The sequence below is a fragment of the Mustela nigripes genome, chromosome 1, assembly GCF_022355385.1.
Source record: "Mustela nigripes isolate SB6536 chromosome 1, MUSNIG.SB6536, whole genome shotgun sequence".
NCBI lineage: Eukaryota > Metazoa > Chordata > Mammalia > Carnivora > Mustelidae > Mustela > Mustela nigripes.
This window is the reverse complement of record NC_081557.1, coordinates 124,633,951-124,661,044: the sequence shown is the minus strand read 5'-3', so window position 1 is coordinate 124,661,044 and position 27,094 is coordinate 124,633,951. Positions and strand designations below refer to the sequence as shown.

Sequence of the window (27,094 nt, the reverse complement as noted above, 5' to 3'; positions counted from 1 at the left end):
GGAGGAGGGGGCAGAGGGCGGCGGAGAGGGAGCCCGCGGCGTACGAGGGGCGGGCCGTGGGCGGAGCCTCAGGGCCGCAGGGGCCCCTCCGGGGACGGCCGGGGCGTGAAAGGCCGCGATCTCCCCGCCCCCAGCGCCCGGCCCGCCGCGCCTCGCGTCGCCCCCGCCCCCCACCGACGGCGCGGGCGCATCTGCTCCCCAGCGACGCCCCGGGCTGAGGGAAGGCAGTCCGTGCTAGGCTGCGGCTCTGCGGGGCGAGTGCCCAGAATACAAAAAAGCCTTTCTCACGCCCCTGCGCCCCTCCGCGCCGAGGTCTCCCGGATGGAAGGGACAGGCTCCTCCACGCGGGAGCCCACAGGTCGCGGGGTCACAGCACCATTTCTGGGGCTCTTGCGGAGAAGGGTGACTCCCAGGTATTTCCCTTTGAAAAAATCAGTAGTGATTATAACGATAACTTTTGTTCCCGCTTCCAAGGCCTGGGGGTGTTCTGGAGCCCGGGAAGGGGTCCCAGAAGGCCAGCCTGTGAAAGTCTAGATGTGGGCGGGCCCGCTCCTACCTCAGAGTCCTTGAGCAAACCGCAGGCCTCCACCTTTGGGACTTGGTTTTGCGACTCAGCTAAGTGACGGTGACGGTCGTCCCAGACCACAAGCGGAGCGCTGGTCACCTTCTGAGTCTTCCGACGAGCCGGCCAGGCTTGCGGAGTCCCCCGGTGCGAGCAGCTGCAGGAGAACGGCCCGCTCGTTAGCGCTTGCCCCCCGCAGGGGTCACTCTGTGCGCCGGACTGGGTGCGAAGGACGTGGCCGAGCCCTCCGTCTTAGGCAGGAGCGGGGACTGTCCTGCGTTTTCCTCCGTCTCCGTTAACCTTCCTATCACATACATCGTGTCTGTCAGGAAGGCCAGCCAGTAAGCAGGAGAGAGGGAGAACATGCGGGAACTCTGGAATCCCAAAGGAACTACCACTGCTTCTCCACTGGCCTTGCCTAGCCCTCCCTTCGTGGTTAAGATTCTTTCCCCGGTCTTCCCTGCTGTTCGGTTAGGCTGAATTTCCGGGTGCTAATTTCTCTGCTTTCCAGGTTGGCAACGTGTGTTTCTTTTTCTTTTCTTTTCTTTCTTTCTTTCTTTCTTTTTTTTTTTTTTTAATTATTTATCTATTTATTTGACAGAAAGAGAGAGATCACAAGTAGGGAGAGAAGCAGGCAGAGAGAGAGGAGGAAGCAGGCTCCCTGCTGAGCAGAGACCCGGATGTGGGGCTCGATCCCAGGGTCCTGGGATCATGACCTGAGCAGAAGACAGAGGCTTTAACTTACTGAGCCACCCAGGTGCCCCGCAACGTGCGTTTCTTGAAGATAAGACCCGGAAATACCGATTATTAAGAAGGTGGTTACCAAGGCATTAGATTCCAGGCGAATACCTTAAACAGTGAGAATAATCCTTACCGGTTGCTGAACATTTCATTCAATCCCTGCCTGTTGCTGATGGGGGGAGTTTGTGCATTTCACATCTCAGTGCCCGTTCTCCTCCCCCAAGATACAGCACCTCTGAAAATAATTAAGAGTTTGCCTTGTCTAATAAATGAAAGGTCATGATTTATTTTGTGGTTAGAACTCCAGGCCCAAGGTTTCCCAAACAAGTGCCCCGTATTCATTGTGTGGACAGAGTGGGGGGATATGGAGGTGGTGAGAGGGCGACAGGGGCTGGGGGGAGTACCCTAAAACAAGAGTGGATGTACCCTAAGAACAAGAGTGGGATGTAATACCACTAGTTTGTCAGGAATCGTTGACTGAAAAGGCTACTGTGAGGTTAGGAAAATCACTTTAGGGGAGGGGGGTGGGTGAAGTACCTCAAAGAGAAAGGCAACTGTTCCCCACAACAGCTGCAGCCACTGGCAATGGAATTGCTTGGCGCCGGTACAGCTCCACGCAGCAAGAGGGATTTATTTATTTAGCAATAGTTAATGATTCTCCCAAGTAACTCCCAAGAGGCCCAGCTAGCGGTAAATATACTTTCAGGAAATCATCTACCCTTCCTAGAAGGATGCAGCAACCCTACAGTGAAGGGAGCTCCTTGCACCCCCCTCCCCAGCCACACACAATGTATCTTTCAGTAGACTTGCCCAGCTCCAACCCCCCCCCCAACAAAGAACTCCCTCCACAGCCTGCCCTGCCTTCTCATGCTTGCCATGCTCTGTGGGAAACTTATCGACTACTACAGCAGAAAAGTCAAGAAAAGTGCACAATTTCTGGAAGGCCATCATTCAATGGACTAATTACCTGGGAACCCAGGTGGGTTGTCCAACCCTGCCCCATTAGCTGACTTTATCAGATTAGCTAGTTGGTGCCCATAGACGAGCATTTTCCAAAGTGATATGTTTATACAACCAGGGGTTCTTGTGAAAATGTTAGGTGGTACTTGAGTAACACTTCTTATTTTAATGGTCAGGTTTTTGTTTTGTTTTGTTTTGTTTTCTAATACACATAACTAGAGTACCAAATCCTTGGTGTCACAAGTATAATTACCTAGGGTGAGGCTGGGATTTTTTTCAAGTCAATTTAAAGGTAAATCTTAAAAAAAAAAAGGAAGAGGATAGCAAGAATAATTGTAACTTTTATATTAAATGAGGTGAAGTCAGTGGAGTGCTTGCAGAAAACTAGTTTTTATTCCTTTTTTTCAACTCATTCTTTAGGAATCTCTGCCAGAACTCTTAAGACATAAAAAGAATTCCATTTTAGCATTCTGTTAAAAAAAAAAAAAATTGCTGGATCTTGAGAAAGTCTGATCAGGCGAGACAAAGCCCCTGCTCTGGAGGACCATGTGAGGGGGAGCAGAGATGTAGACATTGGATATGGAAGAACAGGCATCTGAGGAGAGTGAGCCCAGGACAGTGGGCACCCAGGGTGGGTCCCAGAAAGGAAGGACAATCTGAGAATTCATTGCCTTTTTTTGCAAGAGGCAGAATCCATCAAATCACTGGTAACGCTGATGAAAATTTGGGCGGTAGGAGAGAAATTTCCAATTACCTTAAGCCTCTCTGGGGCTTGTTTCCACAACAAATGAAGAAATCGATACAAGAATGTTCATGATGCTTTGAGAAAGAATGCTCATCAGAACAGTCGACTTTTCTGTTAGTCACATGATTATAAGTTTGGGATCACCTTCCTACCAATTCTGCACGTACACACACCACCGTCCTTGCTTCCACACCGTGCACACTTACTGACACCACCCCAGGAATCCACTGTTGGGTGACAAGCAAAAACACTCTTACGTGCTTCAGAAAGTCTTTCCTTAGTTGATTGTAGTTGATCAGGTTCTTAGATACTGGCTTTTTAATTCTCATACCTAGTAGAAAGAGACAGGCAATGTGTAAGTGCTTGTGATAGTCTACTGTGAGATGACTAAATGAAACTTACTAATACTCCTAATCACTTTTTTTTATTGTGTTATGTTAGTAATCATACAGTCCATCATTAGTTTTTGATGTAGTGTTCCAAGATTCACTGTTTACGTATAACACCCAGTGCTCCATGCAATCCGTGCCCTTCTTAATACCCAGCATCAGGCTTACCCGTCCCCCGACCTCCCTCCACTCTGAAACCCTCAGTTTGTTTCTCAGAGTCCACAGTCTCTCATGGTTTGTCTCCCCCTCCAACCCCACACTTCACTTTTCCTTTCCTTCTCCTAATGTTCTCCATGTTGTTCCTTTTGTTCCACAAGTAAGTGAAACTATATGGTAATTGACTCTCTCTGCTTGACTTATTTCACTCAGCATAATCTCTTCCAGCCCCATCCATGTTGATGCAAAAGTTGGGTATTCAGTCTTTCTGGTGGCTGAATAATATTCTATTGTATTATATGGACCATATCTTCTTTATCCGTTCATCTATTGAAGGGCATCTTGGCTCTTTCCACAGTTTGGTGATTGTGGCCTTTGCTGCTGTGAACACTGGGGTACATATGGCTTCCCTTTTCACTACATCTGTATCTTTGGGATAAATAGCCAGTAGTGCAATTGCCGGGTCATAGGGTAGCTTCTAAGTCACTTTTAATCAATAGTTCCCAACACTCACATCCATACTAACCTCCAGCCCCGCCAACTTTTACTACCACCACAACCTTCTCACATATATGCTCTTTTTCAAAGATGTTGCTGGCAAATGTCTGTCTGGGATTTCTCCCTCCTCTTATTTCTGCATCCTGCCAACCTTACTGTTAGGAGAGGTACAACAAAGTAACACAGTGCATGGCAGCAGGAAAGAAGCAGAAATGCAGAAGACCTTAAATGGCCTCAGACTCTGGAAGGGAGGAAATTATCAGATGAAGACCATAATTAAAATGAAGGCAGAACATGATATAAAGTGATAGTTTGGGACAGGACTTACATGATTTTTCATAATTTGGAAGTGCTTTAGAAAAATCACCAAACAGAATTTGGTGTACCTATGAAAAAGAGAGATAAAAATAAATACCAACCACCTTTACAACAATAGAAATTTAATAAAACTGCTTTTCCAGTGTTGTGGTTCCTCATTCAAAAGGCAGTTTTTGATGCTGCTGTTAAAAGCCATCGTAATAACAGACACTAACAGTAGTAGAATAGAAAGTCAAAATGGGGAAAATATTGATAAAATAGGATAGGCAAAAGAGTACTATCCTAATATAGAAGTAGCACATACAAATCAATGTGTAAAGCAAGGCATCCTAACAGAAATGTGGGCAAAGAAAATGAATATAATCAATCTTCATTATTCATGGATTCCAGGTTTTCCAGTTTTCCTACTCTATAAAATTTATTTGTAACACCAAAGTCATTATATGCAGCATTTTTGAGGGAGGCATTCAAGGACATTCAGAGAGCACAAAACAATTCGAGTCACCTGACATGCATTTTCTCAGTCTTATTTCAGCTCTCCTCTTTAAACAAATGTCCTTTGGGGGTGGCTATATAGTGCCACATTTTCTGCATTTTTATGTGTTTTGTTGATGATTTCACTGTTTAAAATGGCCCTCAGTGTAGTGCTGACATGCTGTGTGACGTTCCTAAGTGTAAGAAGATTTTGATGTGCTTTATGGAGAAAACACATTTGTTAGATCAACTTCATTTAGGCATGAGTTAGAGTGCTGTTGGCTGTAAGTGCAAAGTTAATGAATCAACCAAACTTATGAAATAAGGTATCTTTAAATAGAGACACACATAAACACAAATTTACAGTTGATGAAAATGTTGTGACCAGGGACTCACAAGAGCCTGGCCCTACGTTTCTCCTAGGAGCAATGGTCCAGTAATTCAGTGTTAGTAAGGACTTTAGAAAATATAGCTATCTCAAATTATGAGAATTGACCATAATCACAAAAGAACTATGAATAACTAATAGAAGACGCTCAAACTCACTAATAAAGAAATTAAAGTTAAAAGGAAATTAAAATATCTTTATCAAAGTAGGAAATATTAAAATTATTTTTAAAACCACTGTTAGAGAAAATATAGGAAAACAGCCACTGTTGAGTACTGCTGGTGCACGAGGCCAGTTTTCTAGAAGGCAATTTGGCCATATATCAAATTTTAAAATAAGCTTAACTCCTGATCCGAGAAGTCTACTTATGAGAAAGTACCCTAAGGAGATAATTGTACAACTGCAAAAATTTATATTTAAATTTATTCACCACTGCATTGTTTATAATAGTTGCCAGTTTGAAAAACCTAGATGCCTGGCAATATGAGAGATTTTAAAATTATGATATATCCAGTCCATGAAATCTTACATATCCATAAAAATGGTAAATATTATTGCTAACACTGAAAGAATATGTTCATGAAAATATTCAGTGATTAAAGCAGATCAGAGGACAGTAGATCCCATCAGTGTATCTTGTGTGTGTGTGTGTGCACATGGATGTGTGTGTGTTATCTTTGTCTATGCATAAGCATAGGAAGACATTTCTAAGGAAGTTCACTAAAATGTTCATGGTGATTATCCCTGAGGGTAGGGAAAGGATTTCAGATACTTTTTACTTTGTCTCTATTCCTCTGTATTATTTGAAAGTTTAAAATCTGACAAAAGGTGTTTTTGTAACATTTTTTATTCTTTTATTTTATTTTTTCAGTTAACAGTTTATAACCGTGGTTGTTTATTTTTTTATCCCCGTCACCTAAAAGAAAGTTACACACACAATAAATTAATTACTCATAAACAAGTGTTTGATGAATAAATAATTCTAAACAACTGCAACTTTGTTTTTTAATAAAATATGCAAGGTACAATGATTTAAGCTCTCTCCATGTAAATGATGGCTGAGAAATTTTGGACTTACCACACTGTGTTTGACATCAGGTTCATTCTTAAAGGAACTGGTTATTTGAGGAAATAGTCCTGCATACATATAAAGAGGAAAAATAAGGATTAAACCCAATGTTAGGATAAAGTCTCTTATACTCCTGATCATACCATACAAATAAATTGTACACATGTGCCTTATTTCCCTTTAGAAGTTGACCAACAGAAAAGTAAGAGGTAAAACAAAACTGTGATGAAAAGTTAATTCATAAATACTTTGGAGCTTTTGTGGGTAGAGGTAATTTTTTTTTAATGGTACACATTTCAGTTTTATTTTAAAAAGAAAACCATACTGATAACAGCTAGGAGACATTGAAATTATATGTCTATAATTTAAAAATATTATTAAAATAACTCAGTTTTACATGTCCTTTGGCTTTCTCAGTGAAGTTTTTCTGAAGACTCAAGTAGCAGATGTGTTTCAGTCTTTGTTAATTTTCTTGAGTTTTAATTCAGCTAAAAATAATTAGCTATGTCCCCTTTCTCAATCTAAAAATAGTTAACCTTTCAAATGCTGCTCTTTTTATTTTTAAAGATTTTAGTTTTTTTAGAGCAGTTTTAGGTTCACAGCAACACTGAGAAAAAGATACATAGAGTTTCTAAATACGCCTGCCCCCACATAGGCATAGCCTTCCATCACCAACATTCCCCTACCCCAGTGGGACATTTGTTAAAATGCAGGACCCTACACTGACACATCACAATCACCTTTCCCATTACAGTTTACTTGTAGTGCTGTACAATCTATACGTTTGGACAAATGAGTAATGACATTTGTCCATCATTAGAGTATCATACAGAATATTTTCACTGCCCTAAAAATCCTTTGTGCTCTGCCTATTCATCCCTCTTCCTTCCCAGCCCCTGGCAACCTCTGATCTTTTTACTGTACCCATGGTTTTGCCTTTTCCAGAATGTCAGGTAGTTGGAATCATGTAGTGGGTAGCCTTTCAGATTGGCTTCTTTCACTTAGTAATATGCACATCAGATGCCTCCATGTCTTCCATAGCTTGATAGCTCTTTCTTTTTAGTGCTGAATAAATCTTGCGTTGTCTGGATGTACCACAGTTCATTTATCTATTCACCTATTAAAGAAGGTCTCTTTCTCTCCGCCACGACCTCCCCCCGTGTGTGTGTGTGTGTGTGTGTGTGTATTTTTTAATTAAAAAAAAAATTTTTTTTAGGAGGTTCCATGCCCAGTGCAAAGCCCAGTGCAGGGCTTGAACTCAAGACCCTGAGATCAAGACCTCAGCTGATTTCATGATTGGATGTTTAATCAACTGAGCCACTCGGGTGCCCAGTTATTAGCCATACTTATATCTTTCTTGGTGAGGTGGTTGTTAAAGTCTTTGGCTCATTTTTTAGTCAGTTTTTTGTTTCTTCTTTTTGAGTTTTAAGACTGCTCTGTATATTTAGAATAACAGTTCCTTCCAAAAGTGTCTTTTGCAAATATTTTCTCCCTATCTGTGGCTTCTCATTCTCTTGACATTGTCTTGTGCAGAGCAGAAGTTTTTAATTTTAATCAAGTCCAGCCTATATATTATTTCTTTCATGGATCATGATTTTGGTGTTGTATCTAAAAAGTCATTACCATAGCCAAGGTCATCTAGGTATTTCCTATGTTATATTCTAGAGTTTTATACTTTTGGATTTACATTTAGGTCCATGATCCATCTTGAGTTAATTTTTTTTTTTTAATTTTCTGAAGCTCTTTTTTTTTAAATTTTTTTTTTTTTTAAGATTTTATTTGAGAGAGAGACAGTGAGAGAGAACATGAGCGAGGAGAAGGTCAGAGAGAGAAGCAGACTCCCGGTGGAGCTGGGAGCCCTATGTGGGACTCGATCCTGGGACTTCGGGATCATGACCTGAGCCGAAGGCAGTCATCCAACCAACTGAGCTAGCCAGGCGTCCCCATCTTGAGTTAATTTTTGTGAAGGTGTAAGGAACATGTCTAGATTTTTTTTTTCCTTTTGGCATGTGGCTTTTTTTTTTTCCCCCATTTGGCAGTTGTTCCAACAAAAATTTTTGAAAAAGCCCTTTTCTTTATTGCACTGCCTTTGTTCCTCTGTCAAAGATACATTGCCTATATTTATGTGGGTCTATTTCTGGGCCCTCTATTCTGTTCTGTTAATCTGTATGTCTATTCTTTTGCCAATACCACATTGTCTTAATTACTGTAGCTTTATTGTAAGTATTGAAGTTCCGTAATGTCAGCCCTCCAACATTGTTCTTGTTCTCCAGTATTGTATTGGCCATTCTGTCTCTGCCTTCCCACACAAATTTTAGATTCACTTTGTTGATTTCCACAAAATAACTTTGTGGGGATTAAGTGATTGCACTGAATTTAATTTTAAATTTCACTTGTCCATTGCTGGTATATAGGAAAGCAATCAACTTTTGTTTTTTTATAGATTTTATTTATTTATTTATTTGTCAGAAGGAGAGATAGAGAAAGCACACAAGCAGGCAGAGAGGCAAGCAGAGGCAGAGAGAGAGGCAGGCTTCCCGCCGAGCAAGGAGCCTGATGCGGGACACGATCCCAAGACCCTGGGGTCATGACCTGAGCTGAAAGCAGAGGCTTAACCCACTGAGCCACCCAGGCCTCCCAGCAATCAACTTTTGTATATTAACCTTGTATCTTGCAACCTTACTATAATCATTTATTATTTCCAAGAGAGGGTTTTTTTTTAAATCATTTAAAAAAATTTTCTTCATAGATAATATCTCATATGTGAACAAAGACAGTTTTATTTCTTCCTTTCCAATCTCTATAACTTCCATTTTCTTTTCTTGTCTTAAGGCATTAGCTAGTACTTTCAGCATGGTGTTGAAAGAAGTGGTGAGAGGAGAACACTATCTGATCTCAGTGGAAAAGCTTTATGTTTCTATTAACTATGATGTTACCTATAGGTTTTTTTGTAGATTTTCTTCATAAGTTGAAGAAGTTCTCTATTCTTGTTTACTGAGACTTTTTTTGTTTTAATCATGAATGGGTATGGGATTTTGTCAAATGCTTTTTCTGCATCTATTGATATGATCATGTGATTTTTCTTTTTTAGTCTCTTGATATGATGGATTACATCAATTGACTTCTAAATGTTGCATGCCTGGGGTAATCCCACTTGGTCATGGTATAGAATTCTTTGTATACATTGTTGGATTTATTTGATAATATTTTGTTGAAGAGTTTTGCATCTATATTCATGAGATATTTGTCTGTAGTTTTCTTTTTTTGCAGTCTTTGCCTTGCTTTGGCATTAGCGTAATCCTGGCTTCACTATATTAGTTAAGAATTATTTCCTCACCTTCAGTCCTCTGAAAGAGATTGTGAAGAATTGGTATAATTTCTCCCCTAAATGTTTGGTAAAATTCACCAGTGAACCCATCTAGGCCTAGTGCCATCTGCTTGGAAAGGTTGTTAATTACTGATTTAATTTCTTTAATAGATATAAGCCTATTCAGACTGTTTATTCTTGTGTGAGTTTTGGCAGCTTGTGTCTTCAAGGAAGACATCATTTTAGTTATCAAATTTGGGGGCATAAAGTTATATATAATATTTCTTTATTATTCTTTTAATGTCTATGGGGTCTGTAGCAATGTTTTCTCTTTCACTTCTGATATTAGTAATTAATGTATCCCCTCCCCCACCTTAGAAATTCTTCATCTTTTCAAATAATCAGCTTCTGGTTTCCTTAATTTTCTCTGTTGACTTCCTGTTTTCAAGTGTTTTGATTTCTGCTCTAATTCTTATGATTTCTTCTCCTTATTTTCAGTTTAATTTGCTCTTCTTATTTGAGTTTTCTAACATAGAAATTAGGTTGATTTTAGATTTTTCTTCTTTGCTAATATATGCAATCAATGCTATAAATTTCCCTCCAATCACTACTTTTATTACATTACACAAATTGGTAAGTTGTGTTTTCATTTTCACTTAGTTCAAAATATTTCTTTAGCTTTTCCAGATTTCTTCTTTGACTCATGTTACTTAGAAATCTGTTGTTTACTTATTTGGGGGTTTTCCACTTATCCTTCTGTTATTGATTTCTAATTTAATTCCACTGTGGTCTGAGAGCAAATATTCTGATTGCTATTCTCTTAAATTTTAAGGTGTGTTTTATTTCCCAGAATGTAGTCTAACTTGGTCCATATTTCATCTGACCTTTAAAAGAATGTATATTCTGCCATTGTTGGATGAAGTCATCTAAGAGATGGTGACTATATCTAATTGATTGATATGTTGTTGAGTTCAACTATGTCCTTACTACTGAATCTGTCCATTTCTGATAGAGATATGCTGAAGTCTTCAACCATGACAGTGGATTCCTCTGTTTCTCCTTACAATTCCATGCTTTTGCCTCACACCGTAGGACACTGTGTTGTTAAGCACATGAGCATTAAAGATTATTTTATCTTCTTGGAGGATTGACACCTTTATAATTATTATTATTTAGTACCCTTTTTTATTCCTGATAAGTTCCCTCTTTTGAAGTCTCTATTATATAATACATATATTATAAACTATCATATATATATCTAAGTTAATATATCTATTCTTGCCTCATTTTTCTTAGTATTAACATAGCATATTTTTCTCCATTCATTTATTTTAATCTATATGTGCCTTTATATTTAAAGTTGGTTTCTTGTAAACAACATATAATTGGGCCTTATTTTTTGATCCACTGACAATCTCTGTCTACTGATTAGTGTGAACTGATGTTCACAGTGATTTTGATATAGCAGAATTAGCATCTACCATATTTGTTACTGTTTTCTATTTATTGCCCTTGTTCCTTTTTCCTATTTTTGTCTTTACTCTTTTTCAGGCTTTTGTGGTTTTATCTGAGCATTTTATATGATTCCTTTTTCTCTCCTTTCTTGGCATTTTAATTACACTTCTTTTTTTTTTTTTACTTTTTTAATGGTTGCCCTTGAGTTTGCAGTATACATTTACAACTAATCCAAATGCACTTTCAAATAACATTACACCACTTCATGACTGGTACAAGTAGCTTATAATAATAAAATATTCCTAATTACCCTCTCCCATCTCTTGTAGCATTGCTGTCATTCATTTCTCTTATATTTAAGCATAAATAAGTACATATACAACTGACCCTTTAACAGCTTGGTTTTGGATTTCAAAGGCCCACTTATACATGAATTTTTTATAGTATAGTATTATAAGTGTATTTTCTCTTCTTTATGATTTTCTTAATAACATTTTCTTTTTTCTCTCTTATTTTATTGGAAGAATAGTATATAATACCTATAACATACAAAATATGTGTTAATTAGCTGTTTATGTTATCAGTGGCTTCCAGTCAACAGCAGACTGTTAGTAGGTAAGTTTTGGGTGATCAAAGTTATATGTGGATTTTCTACTGTGCAGGAGGGTCAATACCCCAACCCTTACATTGTTTGAAGTAAGACACATACATGCATAAGACACATACATAAGCCTGCATGGTTGAATACATTGTTACTATTATCATTTTGAACAAACTATTATCTGTTAGATTAAGAATGAGAAAAATAAAAGTTTTTACTTTACAGTTACCTATACCTCTTTCAGTGCTTTTCCTTTCTTTTTATTGATCTGAATTTCTGAACTATTATCTTCCTTCTCTTTATAGAACTTTTAACATTTCTTGCAAGGCAAATCTGCTGGCAACAAATTCCCCAACTTTTTGTTTGAGAAAATATTTATTTCTCCTTCGTTTTTGAAATATAATTTCACAAGGTACAGAATTCTAGGTTGGTGGGTTTTGTTTTGTTTTGTTTTCTCACAAAACCTTAAGTATTTCATGCTCTTCTCTTTTTGCCTCCATAGTTTCTAAGGAGAGTTGGATACAATTCTTATTTCTCTATAGGTAAGATGTTTTTCCCCTCTGGCTTCTTCCAGGAGTTTTTTTTTTTATCTTTTATGTTCTGTTGTTTGAAAATGATATGCGTAGATGTAAGTATCTTGTTTGTTTTACATTTACCCTGCTCAGGGTTCCCAGAGATTGCTGGATCTGTGCTTTGGTGTCTGACATTGATTTGTGGAAATGAAAATTCTTAGTTGTTCAATATCTCTTCTATTCCATTCCTTCTTCTCCTTCCAGTATTCCCATTACACATATGTTAGACCTTTTGTAGTTGTTCCAGTCCTTGGGCATTCTGTTCTGTTCTTTTTTTTTTTTTCAATCTTTGTTTTTGTTGCTTGTCAATTTTAGATGTTTCTACTGAGAAAACCTTAAGCTCAGAGATTCTTTCCTCAGCCATGACCACTGTACTTATAAACCCATTAAAGACATTCTTCATTTTTTTTTTCAGTGTTTTGGATCTCTAGCATTTCTTTTGGTTCTTTCTTAGGATTTCCATCTTTCTGCTTGCATTGCCCATCTGTTCCTGTATGCTGTCTACTTTATCCATTAGAGCCCTTAGAATATGAATCATGGTTGTCTTAAATTCCTGACCTGATAATAACAAAGCCTGCCACATCTGGTTCTAATGCTTGCTCGCTCTTCAAACTGTGTTTTGCCTTTTAGTATGTCTTGTAACTTTTTCTTGATAGCAGGACATGATGTACTGAGGAAAAAACTTGCTGTAAATAAGCCCTTAATAATGAGGTAGTGGGGTGTAGGAGGAGGGGAAGCATTCTACAGTCCTATGATTAGGTCTCAGTCTTTTTTTTTTTTTTTAAGATTTTATTTATTTATTTGACAGAGAGAGATCACAAGTAGGCATAGAGGCAGGCAGAGAGAGAGAGGAGGAAGCAGGCTCCCTGCTGAGCAGAGAGTCCGATGCAGGACTCTATCCCAGGACCCTGAGATCATGACCTGAGCCGAAGGCAGCAGCTTAACCCACTGAGACACCCAGGTGCCCAGGTCTCAGTCTTTTAGTGAGCCTCTGCCTCTGGATAGTGAACTTCACAAGTGTTTCTAAGTTGTTTTTTTGTTTATTTTCCTCCCCTGTTAGGTGGAACAGGATGGCTAGAGTGGCCTAGAGTTGAGTATTTTTCTTCTCCCTCATGGAAGGCTAGGGTAGGCTGGAGTTTGGTATTTCTTTTTCACCAGCTCAGTAAGGGTACCCTAACTGAACACCCTGGCAGATTAGACTTTGGTAAAATAGTTTCTCCTGAGGGCAGCCCTTGTTAAGAAGAACATAGTACTCTGGAGTCCTTCAAAATGGTAATTTCTCCTTTTCGTGCTGGAAGCACTAGGGAATTTTTCTCTGATATTTACTGTGATAACCTGGCCAAATTCCTAGAGATAAATCTCACAATACTATAGGGACTTTCATATGGTTAGGTCCCTCTGGAGTTTTCAGCCCACAGACTTATTTGCAGAGTCTCCAGCAACTCCTCAATTACAGTTCAGATATTCAAACCCTGTTACTGGTTCCTATTGTGGTTTCTGCTGGTGAGTCTCACTCTGGTAAGCTAGGACTACTTATATTCACTTCATCTTTCTAATGTTAGGGGGAGCAGTTTGCCCTGTGTCCTCACCTTTCTTATGAATCCAAGAAGAGTTGTGGATTTTTAATTCTGTTCAGATTTTTACCTGTTGTTAGAATGGAGGGGCATCTTCTAAGCTCCTTATAAGCAGAACCAGAAACTGTAAGTTGAGTTAAACATTTTTATGCCTGGAACTTTCTATAATACACAGCTTGTACTTTTAGAGTCAGAAGGAACCAAGGCTACGCTGAAATTCTAAGGCTATAATTTTTTTCTCAAGGTCTGAAGAGGTATATTTTTTACAACTTTATGGTATATTTTTTTAACAGTTTTGTTGAAAAAAATTTTTTGTTGAGATATAACTTACATATCATAAAATTGACCCACTTTTAGTATACAGTTAATGATTTCAAGTAAATTTATTGAGTTATACAACCATCATCATAATACCATAATCTAGTATTAGAGCATTTTCATTATCCCAGTAAGATTTCTCATGCCCATTTATGGCTAATCTCCTTTTCTGCCCTCAGCCCCAGAAAACCACTAACCTACTTTCTCTATAGATTTGCCTGTATTGGACATTACACTTAAATGGAATCATATACTAGGTGGCCTTTTATGTCTGCCCTCTCTTAGCATAATGTTTTTGTGGTTCATTCACATTGTAGCTATTTTGTTCTTTCTTATTAATGAGCAGTATTCCATTGTATGAATATACCAAATTTTGTTGTCCCTTCACCAGTTGATGGACATAAGTGTTATTTCCCATTTTGGCTATTATAGGTAATGCTGCAGTGAACATTCATGTGCTAGTCTTCGGATATATGTTTTCATTTCTCTTGGGTAAATACCTATATGTGGAATTGTTGAATCCTATGGTGAGTTTATGTTTAACTTAAAAGAAATTGTCAAAGTGTTTTCCAACACTTTCCATTAGCAATCAATGAAGATTCTAGCTTCTCTATATCCTCTCCAACATTTGTTATTATCAGTCTTTGTGGATACAGCCAATCTCATGGATGTGGAGTGGTATCTCAATGGTTTTAATTTACGTTTTCCTAATGACTGATCATGTTGAGTTCTCTGGTATATTTTGATTTTAAAAATAAGAGAAAAAATTTAATTTGATTAAAAATAAATATCAGGGTGCTTGGGTGACACAGTTGGTTAAGCATCCAGCTCTTGGTTCAGCTCAGGTCATGATCTCAGGGTCATGCCCCACACTAGGCTCCATGCTCAGCACAGAATCTGCTTAAGATTCTCTCTCCCTCTCCTTCTGTCCCTCCCATTTGTGTTCTCTCCCCACCTTTAAAAAATAAATAAATTATATATATATATATATATATATATATATATACACACCTATATATAGGTTTAAAGGAAGAAACAGGCCTTGCTTGGCATAACATGATGCAGTCTCTTCATTAGGAATGAGTCAAGGGAGAGGAACAATTTTTCTCAAATGCTTATTGCTATTTATGCAATTTTATGCTGATAAATTTTTAAAAACAAGATATCTCAAGCTAAAGTCAAAATATAGAGTCCAAAAATTATTTAGTTAAATTCAAGAAAATCCCACTTTTTCATAGCTAAAGTAAAAGCAGGTGGATACGAAGTTTATCCTGCACAATTAGTTCTGATTACTCCATTGGTTGTGAATCTTCAGCCTTCAAAGCTCTGTAAGACTTTTATAAATCCCACAGGCCTGCCAGAGGCTTTAACTAGTTTTATGTCACCCTTCCTTTCAAGAATTATATGTGATAATCAGTAATTAGTAAATGATATGATTCTGTAATATTAAAGTTTTACAGAAAGTTTTTTTGGTGGATTATGGGGGAGAAAGCATGTATGTCCATCATTTCCCCAAACTTTGTAATTTCTCAGAGCTAGAAATATCTCTGTTTTCTTTCGTCCATTTGTGGAGAGGAACACCAGCGAGCCCACGTATGTTGTTGTGTGGTTAGCTAGTGACTTTTTTTCTTTGTGAGTTCACAGTTGACAAAATAGAGCCCACAGTGCAACCTGACAGTGGTAGTTTTAATCAGCCTTTTAATTAAGGACATTTACTATTACTCTGATTTTCTAGTGTTTACTCACCTCCCTGTTTCCCCTTCCCAGTCCTAGAATTATAACCAAACTGAGCACTTTTGTTGATGAAAGTAACGATGTTAGTAACATCCAACAAATTCCACCTTTACATATTAAGTCCTTAAATGTTGTGCCAATCCTGATGGAATGCTGCAAGTATTTGGTTTCTAACAGCATGTTGTCAAGAAAGCAAGGGTAGGACTGTGAGCATCAGGGCTTCCAGGATCAGAGACCCTCGAGTTTAGTAGTATTCTTTTAGGTCTTCTAATCATGTAGTCCACCTCCTGGGTGTCTGTCATAATATAACACTCAGCCATATTTCTGGTTGAGATTCCTTCTCATAGATTGGGGATGATCTCCTACCTACACATCTCTGAATTCCTTGAAACTCTGGGTTTCTTGAAATGAAGACTCCTGAACACAAAACAATGTTGGAAAGGGAAGACAAACTATTCTTAACCTTTCCTGAGAACTATGGTCTTAAACTGTATGTACACAAAAGAGGAGAATTTAGATCAAAGATTAATAACACTTGACCTAGAGTCCATGGACGTCCTGGAGGGATCCAAGATTGTTGGCTTGCAGAACTCTCTTTTCAGATGTTTTTCTGAAGATAGGGCCCAGAGCTTTCATTAGATTTTTCAAAGTCCCTCAAAAATATGAAGTGTCTTAAAGAGAGAGTTGCTAACCGTTGGGGTTGATGACAGAACAAGCCTTTTCCTGACAGATTTTTAAGAACAAAGCATGTCCATTTGTTAAGTAAAAATTATTCTATCAATATCAAGTTTCTTGAGTGTGATAACAGTAGGATGGTTATGTAAGAGAACATTCTTACTATTAGGTAAGTGTTGAAGTATTTAAGGATATACTGTTATGATATCTGTAATGTACTCTCAGAAGTTCAGCAAAGAAGTATATACAAGTATCAGAATAAAGAGATAAGGATAAAGCTGCATGTTAACAAATGTGACAAAATATTAAGAACTAAAGAATCTAGGCAAGAGTGAGTGAATATTGATTGTGCTATTCCTTCAACTTCTTTATAGATTAAAAAAAATGAAGTCAATAAAAGAATAAGGTCTTTTTATCTACCTTACTGTCATAATTATAGGTAAAGAAAGAGTGCTGTGACCGTATTTTGTAGATGGCTAAAACCAGACAGAAAAAGATTGGGAAGACCTGCAAGTATCTTCCCAAATTACATTTGAGCCATAAGCAAAAACAGACCTAACAACAGTGCTTTGTCTTCTTCCCATCTCCTCCCCATATAGCCCTGTGCATCCCATAGGCAGACAGCATGGTTCGTTCACACAAGCCCACTGAAATCACTGTGGTCCCCACTATAGTGCTGACTTTTACGTTCACAGGCAAAATCTATTGCAGCCAGCTCCTCGTTGATGTTATGCTTGAACAGTAAGGTGCACACGGGAACAGATGGCATCTTGTGACCTTCTTAATAACAGGCTTGGTTGCCAATGTTCCTCTGTGTCCAGTCTCTGCAGGGAATTTGGAAACTGTTGCCTTACACTTGAATATTTTCTGACAAACTCACTTAACCATTTATTAGACTGGTTCCTAATTTTAAATGGTCAGAGAGAGCAAAACGAAATTCCCAACTCCTGAAAGGAACATTGGCATTTCTTGAGTCTGGGGACCCATTCCTGGGATTCTTTGTGGGCTGTGCTGGCAATCAGTCAGCCTGTCATTTTTAATGTGGTGAGGACATCAATTGCAGGCAAACTGCTTCTCAGGCTATCTAGATTTATTGGTGGCCAATGTGAGACTTTTTTTTTTCTTTCTGTAGTTTAAAAGAAATGCACCTCCATCCCCACCCCTTCACCCCAGGCAAGGCATACAAATGAGCCAGGAAACAAACCAGATCTCAGTATCCCAAGATCCTTCTGCTGCGACAGCTTACAACAGGAGTGAATGTGGGAACTCCGAGGTGAGTGAGGCTTGTTCTAAGTGACCCTGTTCCCTCAGTTACAATTTTATGTGACACAACACAGGATTCTAAAGGCTGTCATTGGAAATAAGTTCTTGGAAGTTTGCTTCTGTAAAAACTACATTCTGATTTTTAAAAGCATTTTGTAAACTCCCTTTTGGAAGACAAATTCCAAATAAGAAACTGCCTGTATGAGAAATATGTTGTGGGGAAAGTCTACAGTGGAAAGTCCGTAAAAACCACTGTTCAACACAACATAGGGCATCTGGTTTATGTTGAGCCCTGTCCCAGGTGCTGGAGATACAGAAGCAAATAACACAGACAAGTCTCTGACCTCTTAAAGCTTATGTTCTAGAAAAGGAAAGAAAAAATAAACAAGTAAACTAATACAATAGTGCATAGAAAGCAAGCAAGACACCAAGATAGAAATTAAAAGGGAAAGAGTATGAATAATTTACTTTAAATATGGTGGGCTGTGAAGACCCATCTGAAGAAGTGACATTTAAATTCACACCTGAAGAATACAGCTCAGCATAGCTGGGATAATTGCATTCCAACGAAGAGAATGTATGTGCAAAGGCCCCGAGGTAGGAAATGGCTTAGCATTTTCAAGTTGCTAACAGCAGCTAATGTAACTGGAACAGCAGGTGAGCAAAAAGGAGGAACCATGTAATGAAACCAGAAAGATAGGCAGGGTCCCATTCATGTAAGACCTCAGAGGTTTTAGTAAGGAATTGGAATTTTATCACAAGTGTGATCAGAAACACCTGATATCATCCTGTTTATGCTTTAAGCTCTCCATGTGTGAAGACATGACATATAGGGTAGTCTAGTGAGTTCTTTCTGCTTTTAGAAATCTTCCAAGGTTTAGAGAAGGCTTCACAGAATAAAAGTGGAAGGAAAAGAATAGGTAAAAAAAGAAGGACGTTAAACATGGATACAAATACTCTTGAACTAACACAACAAACTGTCATCATGGTGCCCTTTTAAAATATTAATGTTCTCCTAAACCCTTCCTTATAAAAGGCCATATACCATACAAACAGTTCCTGTTCAGAGAGCTGCTTCAGGAACTTGGAATTTGTTATCTGTGGTCAAGGAAATATCACAAGGAGATTTCACACATGTCACATCTGGGTCATATTATTATATCTCCCGGAATGGCAAGAATCAAGGAGGCCAGTGTACCCTTTTCCAAGAGTAACTTGGGCACATCCTAGAGGGATTCAGGGGTGGGGACACAGGTGTGGTGCTAAGAACAAGAGAAAGTAAAGAGAGAGCTGGTGAGTGCTGCCTTATAGTCTGTATTCCACCACAGAATAAATTGCTCCTGCTGGAGAGAAGTTTTAATTAAAAAATAATTGCTAGTATCTGCCTTAGAATGTAAATGGAGAGAAAGTTGAACCATTTAACCATTTCTGTTTGTTGTACTGCCATTTTATAATATCTGATCTTTATTTGTTGAACCCAGAAATAAGCCCACACAAAATAGATGATCAGTTTATAACAAAGAAGCCAAAAGAAAAAAGTACAATATCTTCAATAAACGTTGTTGGGAAAACTGGACAACCACACACAAGAGAATAAAACTAGACCACTCTCTTACACCATACTCAAAAATTACCTCACAATGGATTAAGGACTTGAATGTAGAACCTAAAGTCATAAAATTCTTAGGTGAAAACATAGGTAGTATGCTTCTTGACATGGGTCCTAGTGATGCTTTTTGGATCTGATTCTAAAGGCAAGAGAAGCAAAGGCAAAAATAAGCAAATGGGACCACATCAAACTTAAAAGCTTTTGCACAGTGAAGGAAGCTGTCAACAAAACAAAAAGGCAGCCTCCTAAATGGGAGAAAATATTTGCAAATGATATATCCAATAACCAATCAATATCCAAAAGACATAAAGAACTCATGCAACTTAACAACAACAAACAACAAACTCAAACAACAAAACTCAAACTCAATTAAAAAATGGGCAGAGAATTTGAATAGACATTTTCCAAGGAAGACATACAGATAACCAACATATACATGAAAAGATGCTCAACATCACACTTATCAGGGAAAAGCAGAGCAAAACAATAATGAGATATCACCTCATACCTATTAGAATGGTCATCATCAAAAAGACAGAATAACAAGTATTGGCAAGGTTGTAGAGAAAAGGGAACACTTGTGTACTGTTAGTGGGAATGTAAATTGGTGCAGTCACTATGAAAGCCAGGATGGATATTCTTCAAATAATTAAAAATATACTACCACATGATCCAGCAATTCCACATCTGGGTATTTGTCTGAAGAACAATGAAAACACATATCTGAAAAGGTTTATGCACACCTATGTCCATTGTAGCAGCATTTATAATAGCCAGGATATGGAAACGACCTAAGCATCCATTGATTGATTACCCATTGAGTGGATAAAGATGTGGATATAGTGGATACTAAGATATAGTGGATACTACTCAGCCATAAGACAGTGAAATCTTGCCACTTGTGACAACATGGATGCTAAATGAAATAAGTCAGATGGAGAAAACCAAATACCGTATGATTTCACCTCTGTGTGGAATCTAAAAAACAAAACAGACAAAGCAAAACAAAAACCAACTCGGGACGCCTGGGTGGCTCAGTTGGTTAAGCGGCTGCCTTCGGCTCAGGTCATGATCCCAGCGTCCTGGGATCGAGTCCTGCATCGGGCTCCTTGCTCAGCAGGGAGCCTTTTCCCTCTGTCTCTGCTGCCCCTCTGCCTGCCTACACACACACACACACACACACTCTCTCTCTCTGACAAATAAATAAATAAATAAAATCTTAAAAAAAAAACAAAAACAAACTCATAGATACAGAGAATAGATTGGCGGTTACCAGAGAGGAAGGGAAATGGGGGTGGGCAAAATGAATCAAGGGGCTCAACTGTACGGTGACAAGAGATAACTAGGCATATGATGGTGATCTCGTTGTAGTATACACAAATATATCGAATTATAATGTTGTACACTTGAAACTTACACTCCAATTATATGCCAATTTTACTTCAATAAGAAAAAAAAAAGGTTTTAACTTCCAGTAGCTATCACCTTGTTTTTCTTTGAACATGAGAGACAAGTATGTAATGGACCATAGGGAAAGCCATAACCTAATCAAACACTTGCAAAGAAAACTATTGGTAATGCAAAAGGAAAACCACCTTAGTGCAGGTAGAACAAATAAGAGCGAAGAACTCTTTGAAAGGCAGTTGTGAAAAAGAATTTGAGGGGCACTTGAGTGGCTCAGTGAGTTAAGCCTCTGCCTTTGGCTCAGGTCATGATCCCAGGGTCCTGGGATTGAGTCCCGCATCGGGCTCTCTGCTCAGTGAGGAGCCTGCTTCCTCCTCTCTCTCTCTGCCTGCCGTTGCCCTCTTGTGATCTCTATCAAATAAATAAATTAAATCTTAAAAAAAATGAATTTGAGAATATATTTCCTATGATGATCACAAATTGCACTTAAGAAAGCCCATCTGATTTGCATCTACGAAGGGATGTGTGTCTACAAAGAGACAATCAACAGAGCCATGTTCACTTGACTTCATGTTTTAACTCCCACTGTGAGGGGCTTTTGGCACACTTGGTAAACCAAAAATTAAGTGTGAAAATTGAGAAGAAATACAAGAAGAAGTTATAACAAGAAGTTATTGCTCGGCCAAGTTAAGTAACTCTACCTTGACGTAGAGAGGAGTTGTCAGTTAAGTTAAAATGACCGTGGGAGGAGAGTGAAAAAGGCAACACGGACTAAGTCCCTTAAGAAATCATCATCATGGGGCGCCTGGGTGGCTCAGTGGGTTGTGCCGCTGCCTTCGGCTCAGGTCATGATCTCAGGGTCCTGGGATTGAGTCCCGCATCAGGCTCTCTGCTCGGCGGGGAGCCTGCTTCCCTCTCTCTCTCTCTCTCTCTGCCTGCCTCTCCGTCTACTTGTGATCTCTCTCTGTCAAATAAATAAAATCTTAAAACACAAAAAAAAAAAAAACAAGAAAGAAATCATCATCATGGGAGCGCCTGGGTGGCCCAGTCAGGTGGGTGGTTGCCTTCAGCTCAGGTCATGAACCCAGGGTCCTGGGATCAAGTTCCATGTTGGGCTCCCTGCTCTGCGGGAAGCCTGTTTCTCTCTCTCTGCCACTCCCTCCTGCTCTGCTCTCTTGCTATCTCTCTCTCTCAAATAAATAAATAAAATCTTAAAAAAAAAAAAGTCATTATCATGACTTTCCTCCTCTACCTTTCCTCCTATCAGCATTGTACCATACCAGTAGGAGAGGAGGTAGGAAAATACAGCAATACTATCAGGTAGGAAATGATTGCTTTTGCTGCTCATGTTATCACCGTTCAAGAACTTCCACCCATCCAGCTCTGGGACTGCTCCCTACTGGCACTCACGGGCCACTGGTGATTAGCATGGTTAATCAGCATTCTGAAGGGCACAGCTATCAGTATAAATGCAATAGGCCCGGACTCTGTGCCACTCAGATCAGATGCACTGTCACCTTAACTTACTATGAAGGACGTAATTGGGCTGTTTAATTCCCTGTGCCCTAGCTCAGACTTGTCTCCCAGCTCTGCAGTATGTTTTAACTTTATGTTCATTACTGCAAAGGGGAGAAAAGAAAGTCTTTCTTGATTTTAACAATTGCACAAATGGTTAGCTGCCCTGTCCACTTGCCTCAACAAACCACAGAAGAGCACAGAAAACCCACTTAAATATACTATTCCGATAAAGCCAGATTTTACTAGGAAAGCCAGCAGAAGACTGATTGTCCCAGGTGGTCATTAAAAACTTTTATTTCCATTATTTAGGAAAACTCCATAAGGCTGCGGAATACTTCATTTTACCATCCCTTCTCCCTGCAACACATGCCTGCATGTTAAATCTTTAAATAGAACAGCAAACCAATGACCAGAATATTGTATAAAGTGCTAAAAAGTCCTAATTTGAGATTTTAATCATGAGTCTTATTAAAACTTCAAAGATGGAACCCTGAGAGGTAGAAGTTATATGGGAAAAATCTATCATGTTTCTTCCTCAAAAGCAGCATGTGTGGTGGTTGACCAGTTGTTCCTTTCCATAGTATACCGTTGTTACCAGAAAGCGGCTGCCCAGTCCAGTAACCCACTTCTGAACTCTCTGGAATCTCGGTGGAGCCTTGTGGCTACTTGTGCCGTTGGAATGTGAGCACGAGAGCTGTGTGTCATTTCCAGGCTGAAGTGGTAAGAAAGCAGGTGTGCCTTCCCTAACAAAGGACTCTGGTATGCCTGGGGATGGTGGAACCCCAAGATAAAGGGCATCTGTGTCCCTGAATCATCATGAACATCTGCCCCCGAAACCCCCACCATGGCCTTTATGGGAAGAAAAAAATGAACTTTTATTGTGTTAAGCAACTGGAATTTGAGATGTGTATTATAGCAGCTAATGTTATTCTAATTTAACTAAAACAGGGTGGAGGTGGTTGTAGGTTAGTAAATACAGTTTCCTAGGTGGTAGTTTATAGCTTTGGTTTCTCGTCTTCATTTTTGGATGTACCCAGTAAAGGTCAGATGACATTACCTAAAGCTCCAAACTCTGGCAGAAGTAACATTCGGGAACTCATATGGACGAGGACATTTGGGCCCTGGAATAATTCATTTTTATAAGAGTGACAGATCCAGAGGGCAACATACTTGTTTTCTTGCTAAAGACATCTTGCCTTTACTAGGCAAATTGAAACAAAAAGACTACAGTCAAGAACCTACAAATTACAGGGTTCCTGGGTGGCTCAGTGGATTAAAGCCTCTGCCTTCATCTCAGGTCATGATCCCAGTGTCCTGGGATCGTGCCCTGCATTGGGCTCTCTGCTCAGCGGGGAGCCTGCTTCCTCCTCTCTCTCTGCCTATGTCTCTGCCTACTTGCGATCTCTGTCTGTCAAATAAATAAATAAAACCTTAAAAAAAAACAAAACAAAAACCTACAAGTTACAAGGACAGCAACCCTGGCAAAAAGGCTGTGCTCACGACGGACTGTTGTACTCACTCTTCGCATCTGTAGTCTCCCGGGAGCCAGCTCTGCAGACCGTGGGACTGAAGGCAGAATTTGGTGATGATATCCTGAAGCAAGTAGAAGAAACAAGTTATGAGTTTCTGGGTCTAGAAGCCACAGCCTATGGATGTGGAGGGCTTTACACTCATCTTCTCATTTGACTTTGTAAAACTTTTGCTTCCTCTCCTGTCCTCTTTCCATGCTCCCAAACCATAACCTCCAACTCCCGTGAAATCAACCCCACTTGGACTTTCTCATCATCCTTAGTGATTTGTTTGTTCCGTTTTGTCATAAAAGGGTAAAGTGTTCAGTTTTTATACACGAAAAGCTCAAACATTAAGTTCATAATTGTCTTAGCAGGATTTGTGAGTCTTTCTCCAGGGAGTTGTTTTCAGAATAAGCAAAGTGCTATGAATGGAACAGGAAATATCACAGCCAGTGTGTTGGATTTCCCAAGAAAGTGTCAAACTGAATAGCAGAGGAGTAATTCAGGAACTTACAGATGCTGTGTCTTTCCTTCGAAACACATCTCTATCTCTGTTTCCCCAAATCCAGATACAATACTTTTTTAAGGCAAGGAGGGTCTTGCTGGGAAGTACAGTCATTTTGTATGGCATGGACAGTCCCCAGTTTCCAGCATGCAGCGCATTGTTTCCAGACCATGATTAGGGGGACAAGAGGGTCTCCAAGCTCCAGGGACCTGGAACTGTGTGTGGGAGTTAGGGAAAGAGCGGAATTGATGTCAGCCTAGGGAGTCTCAAAATGCTCCTAGACATGCATTCGGCCAGCAAACTAGCCCTAATCATCATGGAGATGAGGGCTGCTAACCCACTGTGCTTCTTTCTTTCCATCCTACAACAGCTGATGAGTCAACAGAGGGTATTAATTTTAAAATGCAGATTCCTGAGCCTGTTCCCAGTAATTAATTTTTAATAGGTTTAGGGCAGGTGGTCAAATACAGGTAGGCAGTGGACCAGTTTACTGACTTCATCATCTATCATCTTTGCTTCTCTTTATACATTTTTTCACCTAAGCAGACATACCCAAACACTACAATTTGGGCATATATTCATTTGTTCATATTCATTGACATTGTGTGGACATACCGCTGTCTGTCCATTCTGCTCTATAGTGCTAATTCTACCTTTTTTTTGTTTTTGTTTTTCATATGTACCATTTTCATTGCTACTTCTTTTTTTATTATTTATTTTTTATTTTTTAAAATTTATTTATTTTCAGCATAACAGCATCATTATTTTTTCACCACACCCAGTGCTCCATGCAATCCATGCCCTCTGTAATTCTACCTTTTGACCTTTTAACTTTTACTATTATGAAAAATGCTGCTAGAAACATATTTGTGGGGCGCCTGGGTGGCTCAGTGGGTTAAGCCGCTGCCTTCGGCTCGGGTCATGATCCCAGGGTCCTGGGGTCGAGTCCCGCATCGGGCTCTCTGCTCAGCGGGGAGCCTGCTTCCTCCTCTCTCTCTGCCTGCCTCTCTGCCTGCTTGTCATCTCTCTCTGTCAAATAAACAAACAAACAAATAAATAAATAAATAAAAATATTTGCACGTACATGTCTCTTGGTGCACATGTGAATTGCATTTCAGCTGTGTATACACTTAGAAGTGGAATTGAGTTGCATCACTAAGTTTTAGGGTTACCCGTAGCATCAACTTTAGATGAGATCAAACTGGTTTTCTTTCCTTTCTTTTTTTTTTCAAGTAGGCTCCACATCCAGTGTGGCATATTTGGTGGTGTATTTTGTTCCCAGAACCTCTTAATTTTAAGGTAGTTCAATTTATCTAACTTCTTCTTTGTGCTTAGTGCTTTCTGTGTTCTGTTGAAGAAATCTTTGCCAATCTCAAGATCATCACGAAATCCTCTGTCATCTAATGTCTTTGTCTAATGGTTATTGTTCGGCCTTTCATGCTTAGATCATTAATTCATTTGGAATTAATCTACCTAGAATTGAAAACATAGATTTTCTCTACTGTTCTGCCACCTTCTTCATAAATAAGTGTCCATATATGCACAGGTCTTTTTCTGGGCTCCTTATTCTGTTACATCGATCTATTTTCTATCCTTGTGCTATAATGCCATCTTGCTTTAATTACTGAAGCTCTATAGTAAGTTTTGTTATCTGTAAAAATCCCTCTAACCTTGTTCTCTTTTGAGAGTGTCCTGGCTATTTCCTGGCCTTGAATCATCTTACCAAGTTCCACAAAAACACCTATTGGAATTGCATTGAATCTACAGATCAATTTGTGAAGCAAGAATATTTTTATAACTTTCAGTCATCCAGTCCAAGAACATGGTTTATCTCTCCATTTACTTAGATCATCATTATTTTCTCTCAGTAATGTTTTATAGTTTTCGGTGTGGAGATCTTGCACATCTTTGATTACATTAATTCTTAGAAATTTGACATACTTTAACAATATAAGTGGCATTTAAAAAAAATCATTTTAAAACTGTTACTTTTAGTCACTAATTTTCTTTCCTGTTTTAATTTAAACAGGTATGCAATGTCCGTATTGTTATCCTTTATAAAATTCATTTCCACATCCCTTCGTTGTAGAAACATGTCTCCTCTCTGTTCCACCGGTATTAGTTTTACATGGCTGCTAGAACAAACAAATCCACCCTATTTGTCTTGTGGCTTTCAGGAAGGCCTGCTCGGTGCCTTCTCATTCAGAAGCATGGTGCAATGTGCTGCTGCTTTTTCATAAAGGGATTTGTCTCTATAAGGACACCCTAGGTCAATGCTTGCTTCCCAGTCTCAACCTTGGATTCCCATGTGGCCTCACTGTTGCTCAGGAGGGATACAAGCCTCCCCAAAGATAAACACTGTGGTAATTCTGACTGGGCCTTGCAGAATAATCCCGAAGTATTTGGAAAGCAATGATTTTCCTAAAGACCTAAGGTCAGTCCTTGAAAATGTTCCACATGCTCTTGAAAACAATGTATATTCTTTGGTTCATGGGTTCATGACTCTAGATATGTCACACAGGGCAAGTGTCTTGATCATGTTCAGATTTGGTGTGTTCTTGCTGATTATTTGGTTGTTCCACCAGTTATCGAGAGAAGTGACTTAAAATGTTCAATTATGATTGTGTATTTGCTTATTCCTCCTTTGAGCTCCTCCGGTGTTACCCTTCATAAATAAAAATTTAACTTGTAAACACTTTTAGATTAACAAAATTATTGTGAAGATAGTACAGAGAGTTCTCATATACT

General features: G+C 39.0%; 1 protein-coding gene across 1 annotated transcript in view; it reads right to left on the bottom strand.

The window, feature by feature from the left end:
• Positions 1-284: 284 nt before the first annotated feature.
• Positions 285-27,094, bottom strand: part of C1H4orf51 (chromosome 1 C4orf51 homolog) — a 32,213-nt gene continuing 5,403 nt past the window's right edge. The window contains exons 2-5 of the mRNA XM_059410228.1: positions 23,850-23,923; positions 3,266-3,339; positions 665-719; positions 285-421 (exon numbers count right to left, since the gene is read on the bottom strand). Coding sequence (XP_059266211.1) covers positions 285-421; positions 665-719; positions 3,266-3,339; positions 23,850-23,923 — 340 coding nt within the window. The remainder of the gene's footprint in view (positions 422-664; positions 720-3,265; positions 3,340-23,849; positions 23,924-27,094) is intronic.